Source organism: Tiliqua scincoides, chromosome 4 (assembly GCF_035046505.1).
Source record: "Tiliqua scincoides isolate rTilSci1 chromosome 4, rTilSci1.hap2, whole genome shotgun sequence".
NCBI classification, from domain to species: Eukaryota; Metazoa; Chordata; class Lepidosauria; order Squamata; family Scincidae; genus Tiliqua; species Tiliqua scincoides.
The window spans coordinates 123720330-123741605 of record NC_089824.1 but is presented as its reverse complement, the minus strand read 5'-3'; the positions used below and the strand labels follow the sequence as shown (position 1 = coordinate 123741605).

At 40.8% G+C, this 21276-nt stretch overlaps 1 protein-coding gene across 4 annotated transcripts in view; it reads left to right on the top strand.

Moving 5' to 3' along the window:
- KCNT2 (potassium sodium-activated channel subfamily T member 2) overlaps window positions 1-21276 on the top strand; it is a 255724-nt gene that overhangs the window by 219537 nt on the left and 14911 nt on the right. For all 4 annotated transcript variants that reach the window (XM_066624750.1, XM_066624749.1, XM_066624748.1 and 1 more), the window contains 4 exons: window positions 4215-4326; window positions 11374-11475; window positions 13479-13562; window positions 17648-17776. In XM_066624750.1, the coding sequence (XP_066480847.1) occupies window positions 4215-4326; window positions 11374-11475; window positions 13479-13562; window positions 17648-17776 (427 nt within the window). The remainder of the gene's footprint in view (window positions 1-4214; window positions 4327-11373; window positions 11476-13478; window positions 13563-17647; window positions 17777-21276) is intronic.

The following is a 21276-nucleotide window of genomic DNA, read 5'->3' as shown; positions in this document are numbered from 1 at the left end:
TTTCCCATTGTTTTTATGGGATCACTCCTGCCCACACCAGCTGTTTTGCTGGTGTTGCATTTTTCTGTTGTTGGGGGTATGTCCATTGTCTGAAAGGGGAGTTAGGATATGGTGTGCACCAACTCCTCCTACAACCCGCTCACATCATCTCTTCCTGTTTTGACCTCCCTGCCAGTGGTTGCACCGATGTCCAAGTGGTGTCCAAGTTATGTTGGTGCAAAGTTTTTCCACCATTTCCTTGGCATCCACAGGCTTTCACTGGCTGATGGGCTTTTACACTGGTGGAGCTTTCATTGTGCCAGCATACATGGAGATTCATTCACATAACTTGAGGATAGGATTGGGCCTTAACTGTCCTATTCACCCCAGCACAATGCATTTTCTAGTGGCTGTTGCTGTTGCCTCTTCTGCATCTTTTTAGATTTATTTATTTTTTTACTTAGGCTGCAATCCTAACCACACTTTCCTAAGAGTAAGCCCCATTGAACAAAATAGGACTTACTTCTGAGTAGATCTGGTTAGGCTTGTACCCTTAGTTACTTACTACATGTATACCTTGCCTTTCTCCCGGAAGGGACCCAAAGCGGCTTACAATAATAATTAAAACACAATTTAAAAACAATATAAAAAACACAATTCATAGCAAGACATCTTAAAAACTGTGATCAGACAAAAAGGTATAAAAAGATCAAACAACAGCAATTTATAAAAAGGCCCCAAGCCTGTAACCCAATGTTAAAAGGTATAAGAGGTGTACAAAATATTTAAAAGGCGAGGAACTCAGAAGGCTTGTCTGGGAAAAAAAAATGTCTTCAGGCCTTGCCAGAAAGTTTCAAGAGAGGGAGTAGTTTGTAAATCAAGAGGGAGGGAGTTCCATAGTATTGCTGCCACTACTATAGTCCCTATTTCTTGCCACCATCCCACATACTTCCCTGGGTGGCGGCACTTGAAAAAAGTCCTTCTCCAGTGACCTAAGGGGATGAGCCGGATTGTATGGGAGTAGGCGGTCTCTAAGATACCCTGGCCCACAGCATTATAGGCCAGATATAGCAGTATAGATTATGAGAACTTTGGGAACAGAAAACCATTTATTTCGTTGATTTTTCTCTCTAAACCGCTTTGTGAACTTTTTTGTTCAGAGGTGGTATTTAAATATTCTTAACAGTAATAATATATGGTCATTGCTAGCAGTGACATACCACTGTGATAGAGGAAGCTTATGCAAGCAAATTCCTTGCAGTTATTTCTTAAAAAAATCCAACACCTGTGTTAGAAAAGCACTACATGGTACAATTGCTGTGAGAAACACAAATAGTACACCCGTATTCACAGCAGCAAACATGTCAAGTGTGGAAATAACATGCGCATGCTCATTAAAATATCTGTTCTATAGCTAGTCCCAGTGGCATCACTAGAATGCACCATTGCCCCACCCCAGTGATTTTTGGGCTATAGCTTTTAATAGAGATATTTCATTGTGTTTTGTTTCATTACATTCTGCATGAAATTACACATCAAATGATTTATAATAACATGGTATTATTCAAAAATAACAACTTCTAAAAAATTTTGGCCAGTAGTGCTGTCATTCCCCTCCCCCACCCAGTGCACATCATCAAATGTGGTCCGCACCCCTCTAGCAACATCACTGGCTGGCAGGGCCTAGGAGAGGGGGGTAAAGGGGGTAATTTGTACCCAGCCCCAGGGTCAGAAAGGGGGCCCAGGAGCCAAAGCGGGGCCCCAGAAATTTCCTGGGATCTTACATTTTCCAATCTCTCCCAGACTCACTGCTCATGTGGGATGCTGGGGGCATTACCGTGAGCACATGGCAATAACTACTGCCACAAGCCATACACACCAGGTCCAGGAATGCATACATTCCTTAACAGTGCCACATCTGGGAGGAAACTGACTAACCATGAAGGAGTGTATAGGAGATCAGTGACACAGCTGTGGGACTGTAGCTACCGCAGAAGTCCATTTTGGTGTACACAGGACACTTTCCATTCTAGTGTGAGTCTAAATACAATGACACTAATATCTTGCAGTGATTTTCTATATTTGAAGATTTTAGGGAGACTTGGAAGTGTGTTTGGTTTTCTGTATTACTGTATCTAGCTGCCAATGCTGGGCAAGCAGGTAGACCTGAGCTCTGCATTGGGAAGACGTTAGACCTAGACTCCAAAGAGTATTCTGGCTGTTGCCACTTTCCCCCTACCTGTTTTGTCCCCATTGCCACCCCCCACTCTGTTTCATCCTCACCCTTTTTGGGAAGGCGCCCAAAAGAAACTTTGTACCCCCTGATAAAATTCCTCTCAGAGGTCCTGCTGGCTGGTCCAAAGACATTTATTTTCTGCAGTGCATGATACAGAATGTAAAGCAGAGTTGAGGTGTGTGAGCTTAAAAAGGAAACAAGTATGCTGTCCTGACAACTGAAAATTGGGCAGGAGGTCTGGTCTAGAGGGTAGAGCCTCTGTTTGCCTGAAGATAACATCCGCAGGTTGCCAGTTTGAGGCCACTGGCATCGTGAATGGTGAGACCTTGAAGCAGCTGACAAGCTGAGCCGAGTTATTCCATCTGCTCTTTGGTGTGAACGAAGAAGCGTCTTGGCTGCCCTCCATGTGAGCGATGAAGGAGCTGCTTGTTATCTTGCGTGGGAGGAAACCAGAGGCCAGAATGTGATACCAGATCAAAAAGATCTGTCTGAAATGTTGTGGTTCTTGAAAGATAGAACCTTTCTTCGATTGTAAAAATCCCTACGGGGATTTAGAACAACCTGCCCATGTAAACCGCCTTGAATAAAGCCTGAGGAGAAATCTGATGACCAAGAAAGGCGGTATATAAATACATGTATTATTATTATTATTAGTAGTAGTAGTAGTAGTAGTAGTAGTAGTAGTAGTAGTAGTAGTTTTGATTTAGTTTTTTAAAAGTTGAAAGTTTTTATTTCAGTATTACTAGTTCGATGTGTCACATTCTTTGTTCCTTCTATGGATCTCCTTTGCAACTTCAGGGCCTGGTGGCCTTCAGAAGTTGATTGTTCTTTGATGTCGTGATTTGCCTCCCCTCTTCCCACAATACTGCAGTTCGAAGAGCACACCTATTGGCCCATTTATTACTAAATGTGCACTTTGGAGTATACTGAAGGACCTCATATAGCCCATTGAAGGCCCAACCCTATCCAATTTTCCAGTGCCGGTGCAGTTGTGCCAATGGGGCATGCACTGCATCCTGTGGTGGGGAGGCAATCACAGAGGCCTCCTTAAGGTAAGGAAACATTTGTTGCCTTAACTTGGAACTGCATTGCGGCTGCACCGGTGCTGGAAAATTGGATAAGATTGGGCCCTTATAATGCTAAGTGGGCAAAAATAAAGCTATTCTTCCAAGCAGGTTGTTCTCAAAGCAGTGTGCTTGGTTTTATGTGGTGAAACCAATCAGTTGTGATTTACTCAACAAGCATGCTTAGATATATCAAACTATGTCACAGTACCCAACAGACTTTTTATTGTAGCATAAATTCTGCATAAATCTTCAATGCAGTTCAGGCTAGAGAAAAGAATAAATCTAAGCAGGGCAGCATCAGCTCATTTATTTCATGTAATTGTAGCCTGCCTTTTGGTAGCAAGAACTTGCTTTTATCAGCACTGTTGAGTTTGGGAAGTTTTGCTACTGATTGACATCTTTTATATATATATATATATATATATATATATATATATATATATATATATATATATATAAAATGAATGAATGTGAATAAATGATATATATAAATGAATGTGATTTTAAATTCTCTATACAATTTCTAATTTTGCATATTTGAAAAGTTCCTTTATCGTCAAGTCAGGGCATTTAATTGTACATTGGGTTCTCTGAATGTTCTCCTTTTCTGTAGACTTGTCTCATTTCTGAGAGTAAGTAATCAACCAGAGTGCAAGTAATTACTGTTCAGTGCTTTTTTGCTCGTATTAAAATGTTATACAAGCTACCCTTTTGAAATTAATATACTCATATCCCTCTGAATTTCTGCACGACATTTGTCTTATTATAGGGGGGCATGTTTGCTTCTGTCAGAAGCTGACATTTCCTTGCAACTAATTATGCATTTGGAGCTATATGTAATTAGGTTTTGTATATGTTACCATGTTTTATCTCATTCAGCTGATTTTACTGAAGAAATAACTGTACTATCTCCTTGTAAAAAAAAAAAAAAGGTTGTTCTCCAGCCTGAGCATCATCACTGAATTAACTCACCCCGCCAACATGAGATTCATGCAGTTCAGAGCCAAAGACTGCTATTCTCTTGCATTGTCAAAACTGGAGAAGGTAAGAAAATGTCTTCTGTGATTGGGTTGCAATTACGATATAACATTCAGTGTTTTTCATATTGACCTGAAACAAATATTTGCAACCGGCTGTATTTGAAGATTGGCTAAATTTCCCTAGTTCCATCAGAAAAATGATTCATTCAGAATTTTGAATTCGAAGTCACATTTTGGATGTGAAATGTTTACCTTAGAATTTGTATGCTGGGCAGCCCAATCCTAACCTGTTCTGGAATAGGCAGGTCAGCTGGTCTGTGCCATATCCAGCACAGGCTAGGTGGCTGCCACACAATTAGAAGTAAGGGGACATATTTCCCCTTACCCCATGTCGTTTGCCTGCCATCCCATGTGTCCGCTTGGATCTGCGTCAGCAAAATTGCTGATGTAAAGTTGGGCTGGCCGGGACGGGGATTATTATCCGGCCTAAGTTGCCCAGGTCAGTCCCACCTCCCTCCTGGGCCCAGTCCACCGCCTTCTGCCCCAGAACACCCCGTTGTGCTCTCCTGCCATCCTCAGCCAGCACAAACTTATCAGGTTTCAATGCCATGGAAGCTAGATTCAACCTCTGTGAGCCACTGGCTCAGCCAACTTGAATGGAGGTACAAATATGCTTTACGGCAAGTTTGCTGCACTCCTGGGTTGGCACAAGGGACAGGTGCCAGCCAAAGTGCATTCCAGGATTGTTCTGTTAGTCTTAATGGCTGCTCTTTATTGTTCTGAGTCTGGCAGGCTTCAAATCTGAAAACTCATGAAGTGTCAGTTATCAACTACTACCATTGCATGCTGTTTGTCAAATGGTGTAAGATTTAAAAAAAAAAAAATCAATTGCCTGACAAACATCAAAGACTGCTGTTACACCTGCAGTTTTCACTTGATTTTCTAAAAAGCCCTAGGTTCTCTAGAAGCTTATCAAGCTGCTGTTCTTGTTCAATGAAACGATCAAGAAGGACAAGTTTTCTGGAAAGAAACCTTGCATTCCATAATGGATTTTCCTCTGCAATGTGCATTTACAGGGGAATGCTGGTGTTCTCTAGAACAAGGGTGTCTAAAGTTTTTGGCAGGAGGGCCACATCATCTCTCTGATATTGTGTGAGGGGGCCGGGGGGGGGGAAAAGAATTAATTTGCATTTCAAATTTGAATAAATTTACATAAATGAATGTATTTGAGATGGAACTTATATGAATGAATGAAGGTCTTGCAATAGCTCAAGGACTATAAAAGGCCTTCCACAAAGCAAGGCTGGCCTTTCGTTTGCTGCCACTGCTGCATCACAGATGTGAAACAGCAAGCAGTGGAGGGAGCCCTTGTCCCATAGCTCACATGAGAGGTCGAACATTGTGTCGGGCCAGCACAGGCTCCAGCAAGTGTCCAGAAGGCCAGAGGCTCATTGGAGACTAGGGGCTCCCCGAGGGCTGGATTGGGAGTCCCTGAGGGCCACAAGTGGCCCCTGGGCTGGGGTTTGGGCACCCCTGCTCTAGAAGATTGGGGCTGGTAGAGGCTAGATCACAAACTAAATTATACTTTAGTAGTTATATAACTATTAAAACTGTAGTAGTTCAGCAAGGGGTTCCGCTGCTGCTCTTTACAAATAAAAAATAAGCATATTAGCCACAATTGTGCTTAAAATAACCCTCGGCGTTTCTCAAATATGGGAATTGATTGTATGTGACTAGGACTTCATGCAGCTCTGCTGATGAGATTTAATTTTAGAATCCCTAGTAATTCAGTTATAGATTTGTAATTGTCTATGCAGATCATCAGTTCTCAGAGAACCCTTTCTACATCTGCACTCAGAAACCCAGTATAATATTGTAGATGTTTCTGGGGCATGATCTAGTGTGCAGTTTAATGCTAGCTGTCAGCCAGGCCTACTGAGCTACTTCACCTGTGTTGGCTGAGCATGTGGTTTGGGTACTCTCCTGCTGTTGAAAATTGGTATTTGTAGGTCAGATGTCTTTCAGAAAACCTTGTCAGTTATTATATTGTTCACCGGTATTTTTCAGAACACAATTTGAAAACCACTGTTCTAAAGTATTGATTATATTTCCTGCTGTATCTTTTAAAATGGAACTAGGCAGCCTGGAAGGTTTGTGGGATTTTGTCTGCATCGGTGTTAATCCCATACTGATTTTATAAAAAGGAAAAGAAACCATAAAGTATCCTTTTACACAACCCAACCATTTCATTGTAGAAGCAAATATAACTTCTGAGTTGTTATAGTAATTTCAAAATAGCAGCTGTAATAATGTTTGAATAGTCAACAATTGATATGAACAATCTGAATCTAATCCGGCATGTTCCAAAATATATTTATTTTTAAAACTGCACATACATTTCAATAAGGACAAGATTAATTTCACTTGGAGTGCATATATGACATGATATAGCTGGATACTCTCTTTATAATTGCTTTCATTGTGTTTGCTCTCTATTTTTTAAGTGCATTTATATATGCCTTCATTAATTATCCATCTTCCAATGCTAGGTTTTATGTACTGGAAATATATTGGAGCCATAAGCGAACTTTTATTCTCAGCTGTTGTAAAAGATCTGTGAGTAAGTGGGGTTGGCTGAGAAAGATGTGCTATGAAAAAATATTTCAGGGAACCCACCACAAAAGTTGTGTCTATGGGTCTGAAGCCTGAATGGGAACATGAGAAGAATGGCATCTTTCTCAGTAGTGGTAATGTGTGTACTAACCTTCCTCAAATATGTTCAGATACTGGAAGAACCTGCTGTAGCAATTGTGCCCTATAAAAACGTAGCATAGGAAGACTGTAAGAGGTCTAGCAGGTTTTTGTCTGTATGAAGATGTAAAAAACTAGATGAGATGCACAGTTGACGGCATCCCCCCACCAACTCTTAAAAAAATAAAATCCCAGAACATCACAGGAAACTGCATTTTAAGTGAAAGGACAACAGGGAGAGTACCTCCTCAATCCCTTTCTCTCCAACCATTACTCTGTTCAAAAGTATTCCTCCTGCTGCTTTTATCCATACGGGTTCCAGTGTTTTTTCTACAAAGACCTGTGTTTTGTATCTTGTTTGGACGCAAATACCACACTTACAGTTTTAGGTGTATGTTTAAAATAAGTGTGAAAGTGCAGCAAATGAAAGAGAAGTTCAACTCCAAAAATGTGCAGAAAAATAGGATTTGATGTAAAAATGTCTCCGTTAGTTCAATGCATTTTGATGGAGACCTGGAGAGGGCTTCTCTGGGCCTCAGAAGACCTTATAAGGCCTTAAAATGCCACTTCCAGTTTTTCCGAAAACCCCAAAATGATATTTAAGGCCTTCTGAGACCTCAGAACATTATTCTGAGGACTGGGGACGCAGTGCATGGCCTCCCTGGCTCCCAGGACACCCTGCAAACACAACTCAGGTTGTGTTGGCAGGGGGGCTGCCCTGGAACTCCGTGGGCCATGTGAAGAGGTTCCACAGACTGTATGTTTGAGTCACATGCCATGCCCTGGTTTATGCCATGACACTACTAAGTTCAAAACAACGTTGTGCTAAAAAAGATATTGCATGCTTTCTGATAGTCCATACTGTCCTTCTTAAGGTTATATATTTTTGTCATGCAAGCTATGAGCACTGCTCCATTCCATTCTTTTTACTTTGCCAGATGCCTGATCTCATCTGATCTCGGAAGCTAAGCAGGGTGAGGCCTGGTTAGTACTTGGATGGGAGACCTGGGAATACCGGGTGCTGTAGGCTTATACCATAGTCTTTCGAGACTGAAGGTTGCCAGCCAACCACTTTGCCAGGCAGCATTTTTGCAGGTGGATCTGTAGTTCATTAAGCTGCACAAAACTCCCTTGTGGAAAATGAAATGCAATTAAAATTTGAGAGGTAATTGTCTTATGTGGTCCAATGTACAGCTGATTGTTAATTCCTGTGCAGCGCTCCCCTATTACAAAGGGGCTCTAAAAGTAAGGCAATTGCCTGCAGCTAAAGCATACAAACATACATTGAAAATTGACTTCATGGCTTAATGGGCTTCTGAAGCAAGAAATCCCTGAGTCACAGGAGAACTCCATCTGCTGCTACAGCTGCAACTTCCCTTGTTTTTCCTCTTTGGAAATAACTAAGCAATCACTGTTGGCATCGGAACAAGCAAGAGCCTTTTGCTCAGCAGAAAAGTGTGAGGATGAAAAATCCAGTAACCATATGCCCAAAGTCAAGCTCTATTCTTTCTAGTTTCTTCATAAAAATTAAAATTCAAGAAAGCTTCCATACAGCATTCTAATAGCTATATAAATTAGCATTAAAGGGGCAAGGAAATGGATAGTCTAACCATGCATTCGTTTATGAGTTTCCTACTGGCTACAATCTGCACATGTTAAGCTGTTTTAAATCCCACTGTTTCAATAAGTTTAAGGTAAAGTTCACAAATGCATGCAGATACTTGATCACACTTCATGAGTGATGAATGTACGGACTGAGAATACAATGAAATTAAATTGTCAAGTAAATTGAAAATTCTAATGAGTGAGCTATGCTGGCCAACTACACTGTGTGTACGTGTACTGGATTTAGGCAATCGAACTTGGCATTTTATCAACCTATCAGGTGTCACTGGGATTATTTATAACCAGGACGTCATGGTGACATTATCTATCTGTCTGTAACGTGGTAGTCTTGTAGTATATTATCTGTCTCCTAATCTTCTGAAGTACAACTCCAACTGCAGGAGTACAGCTCCTTGGTACAACTAGGCCCTCTTCCATGTAAGGGAGCTCTTTTCATCTCTTCCAGCACCTCTCCTCCAATCATTCCACTTGCAGAGGCTCCTGCTGTGAAATATCTGGAAGGACGGAATGATCTGGTTCCAAGTAATTAAAGCTGTCATGGTGGTTTTCTTTGAGCCAAGGAGTAAATTGTATCTCTAACTCCATGCAATTTGGATGATCAGTTAAAAATGCATGAGAGCGATTACTGCAGCAATTCAAAAAGTATCTGTTTGCCACAAATCTCAGTGGACAGGGCCAGAGTTAACATCCAAAGCCATGTTTCATTATTAATAAAGCATATGTAAACTTGAATGCAAGTCAATTGACAGGTTATTGCTGTGAGAACATTTTCAATTCTGTAATTATTGGCAAAGTTATTTTTTCTTTTAATTTAAACAGAAAAAAGTTTTTTCTCCCTGATGGATTTTTAAAAAGGTAAATTAATGAAATTACTTAAAGGAAAGTAGGTGGGGACAAGGTTAATCACATGAGGCTGAAATGATGGAATGTTCCAAGAGATGATTATTATGTATTGAGTGTACAGTCAAGTGTGCTCCAGTTTATAACTGGACCCTGAATTATAAGGTTTTATTATTGTTTTAGAGGCATTGCAAAATTATTATCTTGGTAATCACCTATGTAAATCATTAAGCAGTGAAAACATATACCTGTGATTAAGCAACTGGTCCTTTGGAGGGTTGAACTGCCTCTGTATATTGTCAGTGCACAAGACAATAAAGAGGCTTGAGAAGCTTACACTTCTTGCTGCCTGTGTTTGCCTGTATGCAGTCAGACAAATGAACTTTTGCAATGGACCTTTCAGATTTATTTTTGCCCACAGCATCACCATGAAGAACTGCAGAATGGCCTTGGATTAAGAGAGCTAGGTTGAAATTTGCATTTAGGAAACAGTGTACAGTGGTGCCTCACAAGACAAAATTAATTCATTCCGCGAGTCATTTCGTATTGCGAAAATTTCGTCTTGCGAGGCATCACTGCAAACAAACCAAAAAAAAATTTGCAAAAAAAATTCGTCTTGCGAAGCACGGCCATAGAAAAATTTGTCTTGCGAGTCACCAAAAAAATTGCAAAACGCTTTCATCTTGCAAGTTTTCCGTTGCGCCAAGCATTCGTCTTGCGAGGCACCACTGTATTTTTAAATAAATTAATAAATTAAAATAAAATAAAACCTTCCTTTCTCAGGCATAATCTCAGGCATAATCTCTCAGCAACATAATCTCAGGCAAGTTGGCTTTATCCTAGTCTGTCCTCACAAATATGTACCTCACAGGTTTGTTGTGTGAAAATATATGAGGTGAAGATTGTTTTTCTGAAACCTGGAAATATGATAGGTCACCATTTCTCACAGAACACATGCTATGGTATCATCTGGTCCTAGCCCTATGAGGAGTGGGAGACTGCCTGGTATATAGTTAAATGGTTCTGGCCTTAAAGTTTTCATTAATTCTTCAGACACAGATAAGAGCAGTTGCTACGCAGTGTGATTCTCAGTCTCATAATACAATGGAAGATACATGTTGTTCTCCCTGTATCACTGGTTTTCAAATGGTGTTCCAGATCCTTGAAAATGTGTTCTTGAACAAGAAGATCGGTAATGATGGATAAGGTTTTCTTAAAGACAACTTCACTAGAACTTTCAGTCTTTCCTATGAGATGTGTACCTGCAAGAACATGTTTGGGAGCATATGGGCACCCTCTCAGTCACACAGGTCAATGGTGAGGCCTTGCAGGTCTGACTGACAACCAGATGAACTGATAACGGTGCTCCTGGAAGGAACTGCTAGAAAGTGTCCTTTCCTGACAGGAAAGTGTTGGAGAACCTGCTTTATATGATGGCAGATACTATACTCCTTATCCTTGTCTTTGCTGCTTTAATAATATATGTGTTAAAAAGTATAAATATTAAAAAACAACATTGAAAACCATATAACTTCCTCTCAAAATGTTAAAAATGTACACTAATTGTTCGTTTGCCTTCTTTAATTCAGTGTTTGTGTGTGAAACAGTAGTGCCAAATAGATGACAAAATGTTAATGTGAGTGTACAAATGGCTTATTTCAGAGCAAAAGGATAATCTCTTAAAGTGGAAGTTCTGAATGAAATGGATGCGAATTGCTACTGTTTTTTTTTTTTTCCAAATAGGTTAACAATGTAAATGAATCAGCAGTATAAAGGGGATATTTACTTTGGCAGAATGCTTCTTATGGAAGCCCCAGCGTGCCATTTACTTAATGTATTACTGCATTTACAGTTCCTTTTCTCTCTCTCTCTCTTTCCCACTGATACTGAACAGAAAGAACGAGAGAGGGGCTCTAATCTGGCGTTCATGTTTCGATTGCCCTTTGCTGCTGGTAGAGTTTTCAGTATCAGCATGCTGGACACTTTACTGTACCAGGTACTGTGAAGGGCAGAATTTTGTCGTCTTTTGAACACGTATTTTCATCCTAATTATTTTGCCTTTGTCTTTTCATACATTTCAAGTCTGGGTGCTTAGGCCAAGGGACTTATTAATTGCTGCATCAGCCAGAAAGCAGTCAAGAGGGGATATGGTAACTACTGCAGCAGCCCAGGTGTCATGGCCAGAACTGCACTTTTTCTTCCTTTATTCCTTTAGCTGGTGTTTAGGACAAGTCATCTTCTAAGCTGCTGTAGGTGTCATAGGTTTCAATGCATTAATCACAGTGCACTTCCATTCATTGCGATCCATGGCAATGATTCTGGCTCTATCAATGGACATTCACTGGTTCTTTAGATCTTCTTCTATATGTTTTAGCCATGTTTTCTTTGGCGCCTTTTGCTGCATTTTCCAGCTGTCAGGTCGCTGTCAGAAGTTTGTTTGCTTCTTAGTCAAAGTTTATTTGCTTCTCAACTGGTCCCAAGCCTGGTTGAGTAAGGGGGAGGGTGGTCATCTTTCCGCAATGACCAGAACTGGGAAACGGAAAATTGGGCAAGAATCCATATGGCAGTCTTTCTCAAACTGTGGGTTGAGGCCCACTAGGTGAGTCACGAGCCAATTTCAGGTGGATCCCAATTCATTTCAATATTTTATTTTTAATATATTAGATTTGATGCTCCCGTGGCATGTGACTGCATTGGGGACATGTTACAGCACTGTACTTTTAACAGGCTACTATGTATATGCTTTTAACAATGGTAGTCAATGGGACTTACTCCTGGTTAAGTGTGGATAGGATTGCAGCCTAGGTTTGTTAAAAATTTTCCTGCTTGATGATGTAACTTCCAGTCATGACATCACTTCCAGTGGGTCCCAACAGATTCTCATTCTAAATAGTGGGTCCTGGTGCTCAACGTTTGAGAACCACTGCTATATGGAGATTTGTCCGTTAAACCAGAACTACACACCATTTCCTAATGTCAGACTGGCCAGTGAAGAAGAAAAAAGACAACATACTATGCTATTTATTGCATGTTCCAAAAATGGATAGAAGTAAACAGAAAAAATTATTCGATTTGTTCAATATTTTCATTTTTCAATTCAAATTTTTTTCCATAAATCTGAACAAGAACAACAGTACATAACTTGAGAAAAACTGAAGGAGGACCACCATCTTAACTAGGTTTCCTTCTGGACCTTCAGCTGATTCTGGCCTCACATTTTCAAGGTTTCCTTCACAACCTTGTAGGTAATAAATAAAACTAGAGTTCTGACAAAGTCCACCAGACTCTGCTTGATTATAAACTTGCTGCAAAAATACAGTTTGCATATTCTAACTTCTAACATTTCTAACTTCTCTCCTTAAGAACTGAATGAACTGAAGAACTTTCACAGCCTTTCCGAGCCTTGGAAGGTCTGCCAGAGCCCTTTGAAAGGCACTTTCGGTTTTCAGCTGAAACTGAAAGTACCTTTCAGAGGCATTCCAGAGGCCCTCTGAGACCCAGGGAGGCTGTGCAAGGTTTTCCTGTTCTTTAGAAGGCCTCTGAAAGGCACGTCTGGTTTTGATTGGACTTTGTGCAGTCTCCATGGGCCTCAGAAACCCTCCCTCCCATACACAACTGGAAGACCCAGACACGTCTTGGAGGTACAGAAAGGCCCTCCTGACCCACATTGGGTCAAATCCGTGGGTCCTGAACCTGCGGGTAAGGAGGGCCAACCTGTATATACATTCCTTAATGGCTCTCTGTCTCCCTTCTCATGGGAGCTTGGCAAACAAAATGGGAAGCCACTGTGTACAAGGGATAAAGTGGTTTCCACAAACACAGTGTGTGTAGATTTGTGTGTGCTGTCAAGTACTACAGTTGATAATCAGTAGTAAACATCACCCTTCTAACCCAACTGCAAAATATATTTAATGCATAAATTTAGCAATTCTATTTGTATATCTTTTATTATTAGCTGATGTATATATACTGAAGCATTTTTCTTTCCAAATCTTGCAGTCATTTGTTAAGGATTACATGATTTCTATCGCAAGGCTTCTGCTGGGACTAGATACAACACCAGGCTCTGGGTTTCTTTGTTCTGTAAGTTGCTGACTTTTACAAAAAAAAAAATTCCATGTAGTTCTTTATCCAGGTTAAGCATTGCTTTTTTTGGTATTGCCTTGTCCTCTAAGCATGACAATCTGTTGTTTTTATACCTGAAAGGACATTTAATTATTTACAGAACATTCATGTTTTGCTTAATGACATAGTGAACCATCAGTTGAATGGACTAATGGGGCGAGGGCTGTCTGTTAATGTCAAAAGTCCATTAAATCCCAATGTTTATATGACAATCACAGAATGCAGTATATGGCCATAACTGCTGCTGTAATAACCAAGACAATTCATTAGGAGCACTAATATTTTCAATGTCTTTCACGTAGCAGCAAAGTTGAAGATTGGAGGCTTCATTGTAATATCTGAAATTCTGCAAAGTTTATTGTCCTCTTGTATCACTCTCTTCACCCTCCAGTGTTTTTGTAGGGATTTCTTTTAATATAATCTCTTGCAAGCAAGACTGATTCTCTGGTCTGTTAGCTAGACTGATTGCTTCTGCCATGTAATACAAAGTCAACACTTAATTCTGCTATCACTGCTGTAAAACTTATCTAATGATTGGATGTACAGAAGAATTACCTAAAATTAGGAAAGCCTTAACCATCTTAAGGACATCTACCTATTGCCTGCAAACTTCAGGAACAGTTGTAGAATCACTTGCTAAATATTCCTCCATTAAACCACCTTTCTTAGAATTGTAATAAATCACTGGAAGCTCTCTCATGATATCCATAAAAACTCATGTACCACCCACAACTGATTTCAACCAATATAACCCATCTGCTCTGGCAACAGTTAATACCGAGATCTATCTTATCATGTGTCCTGTTGTAGAGCTTTCACATTTATAAACTTGCATGTTTTCCAGGAGTGACCACCAAAATTAATCACATTCATCAGCGCAGTAAATCATATGCTTCCTGCTATTAATAGCTGAATGACTTGATGAAGATCCACATTATATCTTAATGAAACCTGCTTAACCCATTTCTGCTCAGGCCACAGATGTAAATATTTGATCCCTGTTGCGTATATGCAATGTTGGGCAGAAATGGCTTAAACTTGTCCTTGCTCTTCAAATATCAGACACAGCTTGTTTTTTAATGCCATATTTTTTTGCACACACAGGCAGCCAAAACACCACTCTCCAGCTTCTGAATTAACTCAAGCTTTTGCTTATAGAGATCTATTAAGGGAGGGCACCAGGGTGCAGGTCTCTAGTTATCTGGTGTGCTCCCTGGGGCATTTGGTGGGCCGCTGTGAGAGAGAGGAAGCTGGACTAGATAGGCTATGGCCTGATCCAGTGGGGATGTTCTTATGTTCTTATTAATTTGCTCTTTCTGTTTTTTTAGTGCTATCTTTAAAAACCACAGTTGCTTGTTTACTTTTTATGCAAAATCTATCATAAAAATGAACACTTATTCTGAAACAGAAGAGATGAACTGGATGCGCACAGCCTCCCATTCTCACATGCTGTATGTCAGCATATGTGCAAAATATATACTGTATAAGCAAACATAAAGAATGATGCTCTCAACAACCAGATAGTCATCAGCAGGGGACAACAATATCTGATACTGCCCAATACAGAAGGGACTTTGTCCCCAGGCAGCATCTATCTGATTCACTATATAGAGATCTGTTAAGTCAAGGGTTCACTGAAATCTGACAAATAAGGAAGATCTGGACCTTAGCATATCAACATAAAAGGTCTTGCAAAGCTTATGAACTCAAAATCTTATTATCAAAAATGGTTTTGAAAAGAGCTGGTGCAAATTCTGGCATAAGAGCTCATATAATTGGAAGTGCTCTGAATTTAAGATCACTTCTGTCATGCAGCATACTTCTGCCAGGTCAGGGCTATCAAACATAAGTCCTGGGAGCTGGATGCAGCCTGCAGAAGATGTTTATCCGGCCCTCGGGCTCTCTCAGCACCACCATCAGCTACTCTCAACTGCTGAGCTGAAGTATCAATGCTGACAGGGCGGCCCGTGTGATATTTAGGCTCTCCCATGTCTTCCAAATACGGTCAAGATTTGCGTATTTTCTCTTCTGTCATTTGCAGCTGATGAGTTCCTAAGTGAGAAAAAGTGTTTTTTTCTCATCATGACTTGCTTAATGACGTCACTTCCAGTCCTCAGCAGGCTTAATGAATGCTATTTCGGCCCACTGTATGAAATGAGTTTGATTCCCCTATGCTAGGTCATAAACTGCCCTTTTGTAAGCAGAAGAGCCTTTTTGATCTGGTAATGGTGCCAAGACTTCTTGATCCAAGTTGTCATTAATATTACTGATAATCACTCTCTTCTTCATTGCAGTGATGAAGTATTGTACATTTCTGGTCTAATTTATTTGCAGAACAATAACATTAGGTGAGAGAGTGTCTGGGGCAAGACCAAAGATGTCCAGTTTCTGTATTCTTGGAATATCTATTTTCTTCTCCAGGCTGTGCTCCAGGGGCTATAGAAGTATTTCATAATCTGCAAATTGTCTAAGATGTGGCCCGGCACCATAAATAAAGTTGTTACTGTTTTATCGGGCAGCGAAGACTTCCATTTTATGGAACATGTGCTCAGGCACAGCTAAACATAATATAAAAAACCCAAAAGAGGGATGTACTGTTAAAGTGTGAGATAAATTTCTTACAACTTGAAAACATTGGACTTTTCCATAGAAGTGAAAGTGAGATCAGTCTGTTTATAACTCTATGATTTGAGAGTCCACCTGGCTCATGTCATGGACTGTCAGTTACTGCCCAAAGCTACTTATCCTTGTGATAGGAATTTTGCCTATCCATGTCCAAGTCTAATAATCCATGGCCATACCGCACACCACACATTTGGTTTAAAATATCCTTCCATGACAGTGGTGTCACTAGGGGATCTGGCACCTGGGGGAAAATTATTTTATTACTCTCCAGTGTTAATACCCCAGGGCCAGATGTCCAGAACACCCCCAGAGGTGTCCAGGAAGTAGTCTGAGGATAGAGGAGTCTTTCCTAGGCCTCAGAAGGCCTACCAGAGGCCTTAGAAAGATACTTCTGCTTTTTACTAAAAGTGTCTTTTCAGAGTGCCTTTCTAAGGCCTTCTGTGCATGACCTCCCCGGGCCTCAGAAGGCCTCCAAAAGGTACCCCCCTGACACGCCCCCAAGGGCAATTGACCCCCTGTTCCCCTTAACCATGCCATTATTTCATGCAGTAAATTCAGGACCTGAAGGACATAACCCTACAGTTCTCGTCTAGAGCAAAACTGCAATTTGTGAACCTATCCCATTTTTTGTCCTCTGGAAATCTTCTTATGAATAAGTCGATCCAGTCATATAAATGTTTGTGTGAATAACTCAAAGTGAGGTACGATGTCTGGGATATAAGCAGAAATAAGATTAATCTTAGGTGGCAAAACATCCTGTCTCCTGATGCGAATTCTTCAGTATCTTTTTAATGTGCATACAGTTCTTAAATCAATCTTGCTTCCATTTGAGATCTATACCTGAAATTGTGGCCTTCATACTTGCATACCATTTTTTTAAACATATAAGATAATTATACGTTCCAACCCTCCCTCTTAGATCATCTGAGGGGGCTCCTCTACAAGTGTATGTCCCAAGTGAGAGGGGTGGCAGGCCTTCTCCAGGGGGCAAGCCTTCTCCGTAGTGGCACCATAGTTATGGAATTCCCTTCTAGGGGAACTGAGAACTACTCCCTCCCTCATGGCTTTTCGGCAAGGACTCAAAACATACCTGTTTTGTCTGGCATTTGGTTGCTGCGTGGATATTTGTGCCTCTGAAATACAGCTGTGACTTGACTGTTTTGCTGGACTAATTTGGTCCCCATTGACCCAATGATATTTGTTAGATTTTTTCTCTGTTTTGGTTTGTTTCACGATACAATGTTAAAATTAATGTTTTAATGCCTTGTTTGATGTTTTTCTCTTTACCTGTTACTTTGAACTTTATAATAAAGCTTTGTCAGCCACCTTGGGCATTTGCTTTGGCTTGGGAAAGGCAGGATATTGATTGATCAATCAACTGATCGAATAAATCTCTTTTTGTTATTGTTGTTGCTTAGATGAAAATAACAGAAGATGATTTATGGATCAGAACATATGCTAGACTTTATCAGAAGCTCTGTTCTTCTACAGGAGATATTCCTATTGGAATCTATAGAACTGAATCACAGAAACTTACAATGTCTGAGGTATGAATATTTTAATGTATTTAAACATTTTTATGAATGTTGCAGGATAAATTTTTACCCACATAATACTTGTGAAAAATTCTAGAGTTAACCATGGCCTGGGTAGTGGGGAATCATGGTCAGAAAATAATGCAAATACATTTCTGCAAGTCCTATAGTTCTATTCACTTGCAAAGATGGTCTTTCCTTATGAGCCTTTCCTTATGAGGAAAGGCTACGGCGTTTGGGCCTCTTCAGCCTAGAAAAGAGACGCCTGAGGGGGGACATGATTGAGACATACAAAATTATGCAGGGGATGGACAGAGTGGATAGGGAGATGCTCTTTACACTCTCACATAATACCAGAACCAGGGGACATCCACTAAAATTGAGTGTTGGGCGGGTTAGGACAGACAAAAGAAAATATTTCTTTACTCAGCATGTGGTCAGTCTGTGGAACTCCTTGCCACAGGATGTGGTGCTGGCGTCTAGCCTAGACGCCTTTAAAAGGGGATTGGACAAGTTTCTGGAGGAAAAATCCATTATGGGGTACAAGCCATGATGTGTATGCGCAACCTCCTGATTTTAGAAATGGGTTATGTCAGAATGCCAGATGCAAAGGAGGGCACCAGGATGAGGTCTCTTGTTATCTGGTGTGCTCCCTGGGGCATTTGGTGGGCCACTGTGAGATACAGGAAGCTGGACTAGATGGGCCTATGCCCTGATCCAGTGGGGCTGTTCTTATGTTCTTATGGTAGCTAGTACCACACACTGGGCCTATCTGGGCAGTTTGTGTTTGGACCATCCCATTTTATACCAATTTATTTTTACCATGTAAACATCCCTCCATGTGATCAAATATATACAGGTCCAGCCTATTTATACACCGATTTTTTATACACGGATTTGACTCAACTCAAATGGCCCCTGCAAATGAGAAAGAATGTGCTGATCCCTGGAGAAGGGGAAAAATGCACCCCTTTAAATCAGTTTTAAAAACTGAACAGTCATTTAACAATAGCCACCTTAATGAGAGAGAGAGAGGGGGGGGCAGCTGGCTGACAATCCACCAATCCTTCTCTCTCCAGGCGACCCCTCCCTTCCCCCTGAGCACGTGAAAGAAAGGTGATCACTTTGCATTGGTGAAGGGAGGAACTGAGTGAAGCGCTTGGAGGATGACTGATTGATGGATTGTCTTCTTAATGACTCTTATCTTACATCACAAAGGTCAGCAAGGCTGTTTTTAAATCACCTGAGCAAAGAAACTTTGTTTTTTAAATTGTTTTGCTATAATGCATTTTTTGCCATTTTTTGGAGTGCTTGGAACAGAACCCATGCGAATAATGAGGCTCAACTTGAATACAATTCTCTCTCTTTTTCTCTTGTACACATGCTCTCTCTCTCTCTCTCTCTCTCTCTCTCTCTCTCTCTCTCTCTCTCTCTCTCTCTCTCTCTCTCTCTCAATGTCCTTGATTCTATCATTCTATCTGCATTTAATTCTACTGCATGTAAGCTGTGTTGTGCATGCACAGAAGTGCTTCCATTCGCACAAAATGCAATGTGAAATTTATGTACACGTGATTATTTTGAAAAACACACAAATAAGTTTCAAAATAATCAAAATGTAATAACTTTGCATTTTGCGTGAATGGAAGCACTTCAGTGCAAATGCAATATTTTATGTGTTTGGGACTTGGAAATTACTGTTTTATTACTACACGGCCAGCAAAACATAACTGCCATAAATGTGAATGAGTAGTGCAAAGTTCAGAGCTCCTATTCCAGGGTCAATTTTTTCTGAGAACAGTGAGGAGTTATGGTGAGTTGGGGAATTCTGTTAATATATTTTCAGTGTGAGAACAAGTTGTTGGGAAACACAAGTCGATGTATGCATTGCTATGCCCAAATACAGGTACAATTCAATTCATAAACTATCAGATAGCTTTTGATTAGTATCTACATTCAGCATTCAAGGTAACTAGATTTCTAAAAGCCTGCATATAGATTACAGGACAGAAAATGCATGACATATGATTGGCTAAATCGGCAGTACTATGTCCCACCAAGGCTGCATTCCTGTACAGTTTTCCGGAAGTAAGTTCCACTGAACGCAAAGGGACTTCAGAGTATATGCACCTAGGATTACATTGTAGGTACAGATGTCCCCTGGTATCAGCGGGAGATATGTTCCTCACTCCCCACAGATACCAGAAACTGTGGATAAGGGGAACCCTATCTCCGCAGCTCCCTGCTCCCATTACCTTCATTACATTATTGCTTTCTATGAATGTATCTTGCTTTAACCAAACAGTATAAGTGGAAAACTTATAGCAAGGCAAGCAGCCTGCAGGCTAACGTGGAGACTAAGAGTGATTGTTAGCAGGAAGCAGGAAGTTAAGGTTTGCTTTTAGTCTTCCTTCAAGCCTGCAGGCTGCCTGCCTGTCTTGCTATAAGCTTTCTACTTATATCATTTGGTTAAAGCAAAATACATTTGCACAAAGCAATAATGTGATAAAGATAAATGAAGGTAATGGGTGCAGGGAGCACAGGGGGACTGCAGGGAACAGCGGATTACTGGATCTGCTGATACCAGATCCGTAGATACCGAGGGATTCCTGTATATTAATTTGCATTGTTTTTATTAATCATTGGGTGAAACCTTGGTCAACTAATAGCCCAATCCTATTGAGTAAATCCAGTGATAGAGCAAGCATTCTGCCAGCAGGAATACTGCATTCTTAAAAACCTCTCCAGCAGAGAGGCTGGAGCAACTGTGCACATGGTGGCCAAACAGAGAAGGCCCACTGGTCCAGGTAAACTGGTGGGAGAGGCAGAGAGGGCAGAATAGGATGACGGGGGCAGGGAAGAATGTGGATCAGTTCCGGGGAGGGGGTGAGTTTGGTGGCAGTGGTACCTGCCAAATACAAATACAGATCTCCTTGGACCTGATCCCCCAACTTGGGTCCACATCAGTGGCATAGCTACCAAGGGTGGGGGGGGCTGTCCACCCCAGGTACCAGCCTTGGGGGGGTGACACCACAAATTACCCAACATCGCTAACATTGCAGAGGTTATGAGTAACCCTATTATGCTATATACTGGTGGATGCGGAATTTCCAGCCGAATGCAATGCAAAAAACCAGAGGAAATTATCTCCTTTCCATCAAAAGTTATAGCCAAGAAACCGGAAACAAAAAAATACATGGAGCCCTATAAAAAGTGAAACAGAGCCATATCGCGTGTTTACTCGTGAGTAGGCGAGTGTGCCTTAGTCCTTTGGAAAGGGCAGGCTGAGAGGAATCCAATGACACCAGAATGATTCCTATCCAATGAGAGCTTCCCCAAAAAAACACCCAAGAAGTCCCTCCCTCCAAGCAGGCGAATGTATTGAGTCCTATGGAAAGCTAAAGTAAGCCACATGGTCATGTTTACTCATGAATAAGTAAATGTGCCTTGGCTCCTGGTCAAGTCAGGCAAAGGGGAATGCAAGGCTGGATGCATGGTCCCAATCTGATGAAATT